At 46.9% G+C, this 12,332-nt stretch overlaps 1 protein-coding gene across 2 annotated transcripts; it reads left to right on the forward strand.

Annotated features, from left to right (window-relative positions):
• The first annotated feature begins 10,005 nt into the window (after window positions 1–10,005).
• On the forward strand, window positions 10,006–12,332 carry LOC117886286 (olfactory receptor 10C1-like). 2 transcript variants are annotated; one of them, XM_034787967.1, is made up of 2 exons: window positions 10,006–10,015; window positions 11,401–12,332. In XM_034787967.1, the coding sequence occupies exons 1-2, from the start codon at window positions 10,006–10,008 to the stop codon at window positions 12,330–12,332; spliced, it is 942 nt and encodes a 313-aa protein (XP_034643858.1). The 2 variants fall into 2 exon arrangements, with proteins under 2 accessions (XP_034643858.1, XP_034643856.1); XM_034787965.1 differs by lacking the exon at window positions 10,006–10,015 and having other exon boundaries at window positions 11,376–12,332.

Raw genomic sequence — 12,332 nt, forward strand, 5'->3', positions numbered from 1 at the left:
GTATTTAGGCATCTAACTCTCTTGATGTGCCTTTAAAAATCCCATTGAAATCCTGTCGGCTTCCTTCGGCACCTAAATATATTAAAATATCTGAGCCTTGCCCCATATCAACATCTCCATTTTGTAGATGGGGAAGTGATTTGGTGTAGGTCCCACAAAGAGTCAGTGGCAGTCAGGAATAGAACCCAGGCATCTTGACTTTCTGCTCAGTTCCTGGATTGTTAAACAGAACTCAGTTTGCCCTCGATGATGAGGGCAGGAAAACAAACTGTCTCATGTTTCCTTCCCGTGTGAAAACAGTAGGAAGAAGGGCATGTTTAATGCTACGGGTTGAATTCCCTTGGCTTTGTTGTATGCCCGTACATGTCAGTGTATGCATCTGTGTCTATCTACATAGGGTTCCGATCAGCAGGATGTGCATCAAGAGACCTGTGGCTTGAATCTTGCTTCAGTTACACCTGTATAATTCACTTGGGCCAAATTCCGTCTGGTGTAAACCTGTATAATTCCATTGAAGTCAAAGCCCCTAGATACCTCAGCTGAGCAAAAAGTGAGTCCTGATTTACACCAGTGTAAGCAAAAGGAGAATCACTCCCTGGTTTATCTCATCTTACTAGATGAGCTTGGGCAATCATGTTCCCTCTCTGTGCCTCATTTTCTCCATCTATAAAACAAAGATACTTGTATCCAGCTTCAATATAGCACATTTCATTGATAGATCTCGATGCACTTTACCAATGCAGGTCTGTATCATTACCCCTATTTCACAGATGGGGAAACTGAGGCATGAGAGCTAACACCACTTGCCCAACATTTCACATCATCTGATGCTCTGAGAAGGTGGAGAACCCAGGTTTTAATCCACTGTCCATTAGGGGGTTTCAGCAAATTTGAGGGAAACCTCTTATTTGTATTGTGATCAGTCACAAAATCTGTTACTCATGTGGGGAGTGCTGGGCAAATTTTTTATTATATGTGTATTCCTAACTCCTGCTGGTGGTCCCACACAAACCATTATTTATGTGTGTGCTCCTACCTTGTGAGAAGGCCCACGCAAACTTTTACCCAGGTGAGTATTCTTTACTCATGGGAGTAATCACAGGCAAACTGTTATTTATGTGAGCATTCCTTACTCAAGCGAATAGTCCCATGTAAAAACAATCCTTCACTTCTGCAAATAGTTGCATGTAAAACTTTATTCCTGTGAGTATTCCTTACTTGTGAGTAGTCCTATCACTCCCAAGCAAACCATTACTCGTCTGAGGATTCCTTACTCAAGCAAACATATACTCATGTAGCTATTCCTCATCAATACAAACCTTTACCCAGTGAGTATCCCTTACTCACGCAAACCTTGGCTCCTATGAGTATTCCTAACTCATGCTTGCCATCCCATTCCAAAATTTACTATTCCTAATTCATGTAAGTATCCCCAGACACAAATTAACTCATGTGAGTATCCTTTACTCCAACCTGTAGTCTCATTCAAGCTTTCACACATGTGAGTATTCCTAACTTTTCTGCAGAAAAGGACCTGCGGATTACAGTGGAAGAGAAGCTGGATATGAATCAGCAGTGTGGAGGAAAAATGGACTAAAGCCTAAACTTTGGTCAAGTGAACTGTATGTATGGTCAGGTGAACTGTATGTGTGGCCTGGAGGAAGGAGAAAAGGGGGGGTGGGGTAAAAAGGAGAAGGGTAGGCAGAAATCATAAAAGCAGAACTAACTGTAGAAATTATAAAAGTAGAATTAACCTTTGTAACAAACTATGATTAATAGATGTCAGGTGACAGAGCAAGAAACCGCAAAGGGCAAACTAAGAATAACAGGAAAGCTTGCTATGCTATATTCCCTTTTATGGATATTGTATTCCAAATATGGCAATAATGTTGATAAGAAAGTATGTATTACTAATTGTGGTTTTATCCTATATAAGTCCCGTATTTTATCTGTCGGGGGGGGGGGTTCGGCTGCCTTGGCTGACTCCCCCATGCATGCATGTTTGATTGATCAATAAAGGAGCCTCAGGCTGTCTGATCCAAAATCAACTGTGTGGTAAATTTTCCACAACAGCAGTGTGCCCTTCCTGCCAAGAAGGCCAATCGCATATTGGACTGTATTAGTAGGAGCATTGCCAACAGATTGAGGGAAGTGATTATTCCCCTCTATTCAACACAGGTGAGGCCACATCTGGAGTACTGCATCCAGTTTTGGTCCCCCGACTACAGAAGGGATGCGGACAAATTGGAGAGAGTCCAATAGAGGGCAACAAAAATTATCAGGGGGCTAGGTCACATGATTTACGATGAGAGGCTGAGGGAACTGGGGTTTTTTAGTCTGCAGAAGAGAAGAGTGAGGGGAGATTTCATAGCAGCCTTCAACTGTTCCAAAGAGGATGGAGCTCGGCTGTTCTCAGTGGTGGCAGATGACAGAACAAGAAGCAATGATCTCAAGTTGCAGTGGGGAGGTCAAGCCTGGATATTAGGAGACACTATTTCACTAGGAGGGTGGTGAAGGATTGGAATGGGTTACCTAGGGAGTTGGTAGAATCTCCATCCTTAGAGGTTTTTAAGGCCCAGCTTAACAAAGGCCTGGCTGGGATGATTTAGTTGATGTTGGTCCTGCTTTAAGCAGGGGATTGGACTAGATGACCTCCTGAGGTCTCTTCCAACCCTAATATTCTATGATTCTATCAGCTTATGTGGGTAGGCCCATGTAAACTGTAATTCATATGGATATTCTTTACTCATGTGAGTAGTCCCATACAAACTTCTACTCGTGTTGGTATTCCTTACTCATGAGAATAATACTATGTACAATCTTACTCTTACAATATACAAAAACCTGTGGGAGAACATTTCAACCTCCCTGGCCACACAATAGCAGATGTAAAGATAGCCATCTTACAACAAAAAAACTTCAGGACCAGACTCCAAAGAGAAACTGCTGAGCTTCAGTTCATTTGCAAATTTGACACCATCAGATCAGGATTAAACAAAGATTGTGAATGGCTAGCCAACTACAGAAGCAGTTTCTCCTCCCTTGGTGTTCACACTTCAACTGCTAGCAGAGGACCTCACCCTCCCTGATTGAAATAACCTTGTTATCTCCAGACTGATTCTTGCCAGTGTATTTATACCTGCCCCTGGAAATTTCCATTACATGCATCCGACGAAGTGGGCATTCACCCACGAAAGCTTATGCTCCAATACATCTGTTAGTCTTAAAGGTGCCACAGGACTCTCTGTTGCTTTTTACAGATCCAGACTAACACGGCTACCCCTCTGATAATCTTACTCTTGTGTATATTCCTAATTCAACCAAATAATTCCTTGCAAACTCTGGCCTGGTCTACATTTAAAAAAATTAGATCCACCTAGCAAAGTCGCACAGCTCTGTGAAAAGTTTCATGCTCTGAATACCCTTGCTAAGTCGACCTAACCCCAGGTGTAGCAGTAGCTAGAGTTGAAGAAGAATTCTTCTGTCAACCTACCTACCACCTCCCAAAGAGATGAAGTAATTACGTTGATGGGAAAAACCCTTCCGTCAATGTAAGAAGCATCTACACCAGGGTGCTGAAGTGGCAGATCTGCAGTGACATAGCTATGCCGCTGTAGAAGCTGGAGAGTAGACCATAGGCGTGCACACCCTAATACCCTGAGCTCCGGCTGGGAAGGCTGCTCCTCCCCCATCCCCTCCTCAGCTGTTTGCCGGGCAGGCTCAAATCAACTGTTTCCTGCCTCCCTGCTCCGGCAGGGGCCGAGTGAGTCTCACACACACACACACACACACAAGCCTTAGGGTTAGGTGTAGGCGGGAGTGTGGGGCTATCAGCAGCAGCACAGCCAGCCCCTGCTTGCCTAGGGCTGCCTCGCACCTCTTGGGCTGGTGGCCATGGCGTCCACGTGTATGGCTGCTCCTTGCCAGCCAGGCTCCACTCTGGCCACAGCAGGCAGCAGGTGACCCAAGGGAGCCCAGCTAGGCTAGGGCTGGGTGCAGTGGGAGAAGCTCCAGATACCTGCAGGAGCCATGCAGGGGTGGGGGAAGAGAAGCCCCAGACGGGGCTGGAGCCAGGTAGGGGGAGGGAGTGGGGGTGGAGGTGAAGCCCGGACCCCGGCAGGAACTGCACTGGGGGGGGGAGGGGAGAGAAGCCCGGACCCTGGCAGGAGCTGCACTGGAGGGGGGGGCAGAGGAGCCACACTGGGGCAGGGAGGAGAAGCCCTGGACCCTGGCAGAAGATGTGGGGTTGAAGTCCCCGTCTCGGAAGCCCCAGCCACCCTAGTGGCAAAAGTTGCAGGGCTGAAGCTCTGACCCCACTCTGTGTGGAGCTGGCCTGAGCCCCTCTGTCTCCCATCCCACCTGTGGAGCTGGGGCTGCGTGCTTCTGTGGGGCAATGTTTGGCTCCGTGGGGAGGCTAGGACCCTCATCTCATGGTAAGGGGTCCAGGGCCAGGGGGGTTGGATAAGGGGTGGAGGCAGTCAGGGGGCAGGGAGCAGGGTGGGTTGGATAGGGGGTGGGATCCCGAGGGGGTGGTTAGGGGCAGGGGGTCTCTGGAGGGGGCAGTCAGGGAGCAGGGGGGGTTGGATGGGGCATGGGAGTCCCATGGTCTGTCAGGGGGCAGGGGGTGGATAGGGGTCAGGGCAGTCGGGACAGGGAGCAAGGAAGGTCCTGGGGGGGCTATTGGAGGGGTCTTTGGAGGCGGTGGTCAGGGGACAAGGAGCTGGGGGGGTTGGATGAGTCAGGAGTTCTGGGGGGGCTGTCTAGGAGGCAGGGGTTGGAGATGCAGGGAGCAGAGGGGGTTGTATGGGTCAGGAGTTCTGGGGGGAGGGCTGTCAGGGGGTGCGGAGCGGTTGGATAGGCGTGGCAGTCCTGGAGGTCTGTCTAGGGGCAGGGATGTGGATAAGGGTCGGAGCAGTCAGGGGGACAGGTAAGGGGTAGGGTCCTAGGGGGGCAGTCAGGGGACAAAGAGCAGGGAGACTTAGATAGGGGGAGGGGTTCTGGGGGGCAGTTAAGGGCAGGGGTCCCAGGAGGTGGTAGTTAGGGGACAAGGAGCAGGGGGGGTTGGGAGTTCTGAGGGGGGCAGTCAGGGGGCGGGAAGTAGGAGGGAGTGGATGGGGGCAGGATAGGGGTGGGGCTAGGGCAGGATGGGGCTCCCTGGGTGCACACCCTAATGAAATGGGCTGCGCACGCCTATGGTGTAGACGTACCTCTATACTCATGTAAGTGTACCTAATTCATGATAGCAGTCCCAAGCTAACTTGTACACATGTGCGTGTTTCTTACTCATGCTGGGGGGTGATATTTTCCTACCTGACAGGGTAATTGGGAGGATAAATCCATTGCTGATAGAATAATATGTTTCTTAGCAAACAGCTGGGGGACATATAAGTACCTAGCAAGATTTCAGATACACTGTTGTATTATTTTAACATAACATTTTTATATTGTACCAGGAATAAAACTGAACTCCCTTGACTTCCAACTCGGACACTAGCCATTGGAAAGCACTGCCTCCAAACGTCAATGTTATGGGTTAAATGGAACCTGGGTGGAAAACATACTCGCTCTGGCATTCTGTTTTGCAAAATTGAAACATAGCATCCATCCCTGGCCTGAGTCTGCTTTATAAATTTAGGCTACAGTTTTCAAAGACACAGGAAGATAAACCAGATTCAGTGTGAATAGCTTCTATTTTAGATTAAGAATTAAAAAAATAAAGGAAACAAGAAAAAAATGAGGTAAAGTCTCCATGAGAGAGCACAATGTGTGTGAATTCCCTGTGACATGCTCCATTTCTTTTCCCACACAAGCGACATCTACCCCAGCCAAACAAATATACTTCAGAGAAGCAGTACACAATCACAATACTTATTTAGTCATAGTATCAGAGGGGTAGCCATGTTAGTCTGAATCTGTAAAAAGCAACAGAGGGTCCTGTGGCACCTTTAAGACTAACAGAAGTATTGGGAGCATAAGCTTTCCAGGGTAAGAACCTCACTTCTTCAGACGCAAGTAATGGAAATTTCCAGAGGCAGGTATAAATCAGTATGGAGATAATGAGGTCTTAAAGATGCCACAGGACCCTCTGTTCCTATTTAGTCATAATTCACTACAGTGGCAAATGTGATAGATAAATAGATAGATGTGTATGGGACAGATAGGTAGTTGGCTGTGTATGGGACGGATAGATAGATAGATGGCTGTGTATGGGATGGATAGACAGATGGCTGTGTATGGGATCGTAGTGGGGCAGCTGCCCCACTCCTGGAAAACAGGGGTTAAAACAGCCAAGCTAGGCTGATTGGAGTAGCAGCCACAGCTGTGGCCAGCTCAATTAGGGCCCAGCTGGCCCTGATAAGAGGGCTGTGGGCCAGAAGCTGGAGGAGTCTCACTCTAGCCCTGGGGTGGGAAGGACCTGGCTGCCTGGGAGCAAAGTACCTGAAGTGGTGCAGTGCTGGGGAAGGGCAAAGGGAGCTGGGGAGCTCCAGCCTGGTAAACCCCCAGGCTGCAGGCCTTAGTGAAGGCCTATGCAGGTATGGGGGCTGCAGAGATACAGCCTGGGAATAGGCAAAGGCAGCAGGTCCTAACCCCTTGCAAATGATGAGTGGCCATTACAGACTACAGTCTTCCCCAGTGACCGGGGGCTAGATGATGACTGGCAGTAGCCGCTGAGGCAAGGTGGGTTTAGAGGGTTGGGGGTTGCCCTGGGAGGGGAGACCCAGAGTGTGAGGTTACTGCAGGGACAGAACCCTGAGGTAAAGGGCACTGGGATCCGGGAGGGACAGGGGGGCCAGTGGCAGGTGAGACAGTGGCCTGCAGAGGGCACTCCATACACTGGAGAGCTAATTCCCAAGACAACCAGCAGGAGGCACCATGCCTCGCATCACTACAGGAATGGATAGATGGATGACTGTGTATGGGATGGATAGATAGATAGAAAGCCAAGAGTCCCTGACTGCTAATGCAGAAATCGCTGTACATGACAGTAGGCTACCATCAGCTCCAGCAACCTTAATGAAAATCAGCTCCATTGATAACTCAGAGATGGCGATGCACTTTTTAAAGGATGTAATGACCATTATCCCCATTTTGCAGATGGGAAAGATGCCCCCAAACTATTTTTTTTCAGCCCATATTGTTTGGGTTTTGGCAGTGTATCACCTCAGAGTATCACTGTGCCCAGTTCTTCCCATTGCTGTCCTTTTTCCAGCTGACATACAGGGAACAGACATGTCTTCTGCTCTGCACCATGTCTCACTCCTCCCCTTCCATTTGCTCCCAGGAGGTACGGGTGACTGGTGCTTTCACTCCCCCAGTTAGCAGAGCAAAGACCAGAGGCATAGCGAGCACCCTCCGTACCCTCTGACCGGAGGGGGCCCCGCAAGGAAGGGGGCCCCTAAAAGTGGCAAAATAAATACCGCATTCCAGTTTCTGCATTGTAAGGGGCCCCGCCCGGACGTATGTTCGGAGGGGGCCACCGTTCTGAGGGGGCCACGTTCTTTGATGCTACGGCCCTGGCAAAGACCCAACTAGCCAGCATGCAGCCACGCATGAGGTGTGTAGTCTATAAGACTAACCTGCTTGCTTGTGTGTGTATATATATATATATATGTATATATCTTTTCTTATAGTTTAAGTATTTAATCAGGCTACAGGTGGGGAATTCTCACTGACACCTACTCCCTTGTGTGGCCATATATAGGCTGAGGACAAAGCAGCTTTTCGTGTCAAAGGAAAACATGCAGAGCAACTTTGGAGAGTCTCTGGGCTTGCTCCCCACCCAAGGTCACAAAATAAACCTCAAATACCTCTCAACCCATCCAGCTTTTACAGGTTTGGAGACAACCAAGGTAGAACTCCTGGTTTCAGAGGGTGTGAGAGAGTTTTCTTTCTTTCTTGACAGCTTTTATAGTCATATTAGAACGGCTACATGGGAGACCTTACAGCGGCACAGCTGCATTGGTACAGCGGTGCCAAATCAAGGTCTCTAGTGTTGACATAATTTTGTGATGTAAACATGGACTAAAACTCATGTAATAAGCCATAAATCCAATGTCTCTGTTCAGTCCAACAATCTGTAACCCATTAACTCTCTCTTTTTGTCCTGTGACTGCAGAGGTGTAAACAGGCCACTCCACCTTGAATGGTCCTTTAGAATACGTGCTAACTGCTTATGGGAAACAATCTATTCCACTTTGTATATAGCTGTGATACTCGGAGTACCTTCCCCAGACCTGAAGCTCTGTGTGGCTCGAAAGCTTGTCTCTCTTCCCAACAGAAGTTGGTCCAATAACAGATATGACCTTTGTAATATCCTGGGACCCACTTCTGTAACACCGCTACAGACTGTAGTGGTCAGTCACTACTACACCTATAGGGTCACAGCTTTAGCTGGTGTACATGGCTGTGACCCCAGAGATTCCAGTGTGGGTAGGCTGGTACACACCACTTAGTGTGTTGACTATTGACTTAAATGGAACAGCTTTGACTTACGCCAACTGGGGATCTGGCCCAACAAGCTTAGTGGATTTCACACCAGCAGGGAGGATCTGGCACGTTGACTTCAGTGGAGCCACACCGATTGATACAACTGTGAATCTGGCCTACGGACTCAAAAAAAACCCAAACAAAATGCCAAACTGTGCTCTCACTGAAACCTGTAACTGTTTTCTCCCCAAGTGCACGGGAAGAAAGAATAGGGCTTAATAGCTATGTTAGGTTTTCCTGTAACGGGGAGTCTAAGAAGCATCAAGGAGCAGGTCCCTAGAGCATTTGCAAAGAAGCTATTAAATGCTCCAGTGCCATCCCTGCCCAATTCCTTTGAGAAACAGAGAGAGGAGAGGCATGTGGGCTGAAGAGGTAGGTGAGGCATTTCTCGATGCAAGTAGAATTATGCTGAACCCCTTTAGATTATTCCGAAAGAGCTGAATCTAGACACTTTTTCTGGCTAAATTCACATCATGCCTCAAACTGTTATATACCCGGTGTAAAACATTTCAGGTCCTGCTTCTCATCTCATTCTGAGTGTGACGACAGGAATTTAACCCCAGTGCCATTAATATTAAGAAACTTGCATATGAATGGTTCTATTCTGATCTCATTTACTTTGTGTTTAAATGTACATACCCTCATAGATCTCAGTGAAGTGACTTCAGATTTAATCCAGTTTAACAGAAAGAATAACCATGTCCTAAGTGATTATAGTGTGACAAAGACCATTTGGCATCTGTTAATGTATTCATTACAGCCGAGTGCCAGATCTGTTCCAAATAAGGTTGAGGACAAAGCAGCTTTATTTTTTAAATATCAGCTTTTCTAAGTGATCAAAAATCTGCCTGTTTACTCAGATCCTCTTCAATTTCCTTGTGCCTTGTCTGGGGGCTTTCTAGTGTTCCTGGCCAAAATGTGGGGACATGTGAGCAAAGGGTTTCTGGACACAGCCCTTCAAGTACAGCACTGTACAAAATCATCTCATTCTTCTAATATGAACATACCTGTGGTCAAACTATAGCTCTGACCATGCAAAATCAGCCACTCGGCTAGTGCATGTCACCCACTGCCCCTTTTGGGGTGCAATGCTGGAAAAACGTTTCTGAAGAACAGAGTTTAGATCTCCAAGGTGGCATGTGCCCAAGGGATTGAAGTGCACATGTGAGCAAGCCTAGGGCTCTGTTGACACATAAGGGTTTTCAGGGAGCTGGCTGTCACAGTGTCTGGATGATTTAAGGTGATACATGGTGATCATTGAAACTGAGGTTCAGGCCCCGGATTGTGGGTTACAGCCCTGTGCTTGGTAGTTTCAAGAGGATCCGTCACGTGCACGCTGCTTGCATTTTGCAGGAGCTGCTTTTAGAAGTTTTTGCCTGATATCAAGATTTCTAGTCTAATAACAATATTTTAAAGTGCCCTAAAATCCTTATGTTTGATTTTACTTCTGCAACATTGTCAAGGTGAGTAAATAGAGGGAAGATGAAAGACCGGGTCATGTAATCTGGGTCCTGAACAATGGATCAGAGTGTGAAGAAAGGAAAGTAAGTCACAGGGTAAATGGGTCATTTCCTGGTTCTCGGAGGTTTAAGTTGAACCATTCTCCACATTCTGGAAAGGTAAAATGGCTTCATGGGCAACTTTAACTCTGCATTAACAAAGTTTCAGGCATTTCTATATTAATCTATGCCTGGATTTTTAGCAGAGCCTAAAGGGGTTAAACACCCACCTTGAATTCAGTGTTGATCCAGCTCCGCGTAGACTAAAAACAAACAATCAAAACTGAACTAAATTATACAGGTTCCTTTTAAAAGTGTACATCCAAGAGAGCCAATCATCTTTCATGTATATGATCTTGAGGTCACAGAGTGAGAAATGCTTTGGCTCTCATCTCCTGTACTGTAGTTTTACACTGGTGCAACCAGTGAGAGGGAAGGGGAAAAAAGATGGATTGGGAGGGGGTTAGAACTGGAGGGGTGAGGAGAAGGGAGAGGTTAAAAAGGGTAGTAAGAGAGAGGTTAGAGGGTAGATTAAGAGGGGCAGAAACAGAATTCAATGCATAAAGGTGGAGGGAGGGAAGAGAAAGAAATCAGGATTGAGAGTACTGATGTCAGTGGAGCACTTTTGCTATAAATCCGGAATAAGTGTAAAGAGAATCAGGCCATTTCTGTAGCATACTGATTAAAAATGCTCTATCCATGTGTTTCCACAGTTTGTTATTCAAACTGTTATGTAGTGGGAAGTACGGTGAAACAGCTATACGCTTTGCTGACAAATCTACATAGTTCCACTGCCTATATCACATGTGAGCTGAGAGTTGCGTATGTTTCTGTTGTATCTACGTTGCAACATCCCTGCTTTGAGAGACAGATTTTGATCTTAGTTACGTCAGTGTAAATTCACTGTGCTGGATTCAACCTTCCACAGTTGCAACTTAATTCGTGCAAATTATCTACTGACTGAGACTGGTATAATACAGATGCATTTCCAATGCAGTTTTGGAGATACACAAGTCTAAGTTTGATGTAACTGAGACAACTAAGAACCATTGACTTAAGTGAAGTTTCCATGGATTTACACTTGTTGTGAGGACAGAATCTGGCCAATATGATGTCAGCCCTGATAGATAGATGGATATGTATGGAGAGAGAGAGAGAGAGATTGTAGGAAGATAGATAGGAAGATAGAGAGAGAGATGATAGATGTCTAGGGAGAGAGAGAGAGATGATAGATGTCTAGGGAGATAGAGAAAGAGATGAGTATGTATGAAGATAGATAGATGTCTATGGAGATAGATGGCTAAGTATGAAGATAGTTTTGTTTGACTTAAATACTGTATCAAAATAATGAATTTTTGTGTGTGTGTGTGTGTGTGTGTATTTCTCAAGATGAAATATCCTGAAGGGATCACAGAAAATCACACCTCAGTGACTGAGTTCATTATACTGGGCTTTGCTAACCTCCCGCATATGGAGTGCCTTCTCTTTCTGTTGTTCATATGTATTTATTTCATCACAGTGCTGGGCAACATCCTCATCCTCATCCTTATAAATGTGGACCCAGCCCTTCACACCCCCATGTACTTCTTCCTCAGGAACTTGTCCTTCCTGGAGATCTGCTACACCTCTGTCCCCCTGCCCAAGATGATGGCCAACCTCCTCTCGGAGGATAAAACTATCTCCTTTGTCGGTTGTGCTGCACAGATGTATTTCTTTCTGTTACTTGGAGCGACAGAGTGCTGCCTGCTAGCCGTTATGGCTTATGACTGCTACAGCGCCATATGTAATCCCCTGCGCTATGCGGCCATCATGAACAAGACTGTGTGTGTCCGGCTGGCTGCCGGCTCGTGGATCTGTGGCAGCCTCGTGGCCCTGGGCCACACCACGTTTATCTTCACACTGCCTTTCTGCGGGTCCAATGTGATCAACCACTTCTTCTGTGAGATCCAGCCGGTGCTGACGCTGGTTTGTGGGGACACCTACTGGAATGAGTTCCAAATCATCGTGGCAGCTGCCTTCGTCATCATGATGCCCTTCCTGCTGATCCTGGTGTCCTACATCCACATCATCTCCACGATCCTTAAAATGAGCTCTGCCAAGGGCAGACACAGAGCTTTCTCCACCTGCTCCTCTCACCTCACTGTGGTGGTACTGTTCTACGGGACAGCCGTTTTCATCTACATACGTCCCAAATCCAGCTATTCCCTGGATGTGGACAAGTTGCTCTCTCTGTTCTATTCGGTGGTGACTCCAATACTGAACCCCATTATCTACAGCCTCAGGAACAAGGATGTTAAAGGAGCAATTCGAAGAATGGGAATCAAGATCTTTCCTCCAAAAATATAG

This window comes from Trachemys scripta, chromosome 12 (genome assembly GCF_013100865.1).
Source record: "Trachemys scripta elegans isolate TJP31775 chromosome 12, CAS_Tse_1.0, whole genome shotgun sequence".
NCBI lineage: Eukaryota > Metazoa > Chordata > Testudines > Emydidae > Trachemys > Trachemys scripta.

Coding starts and splice junctions, on each gene's coding strand:
- LOC117886286 (XM_034787965.1), top strand. CDS start 11,376: ATGAAATATCCTGAAGGGATCACAGAAAATCACACCTCAGTGACTGAG.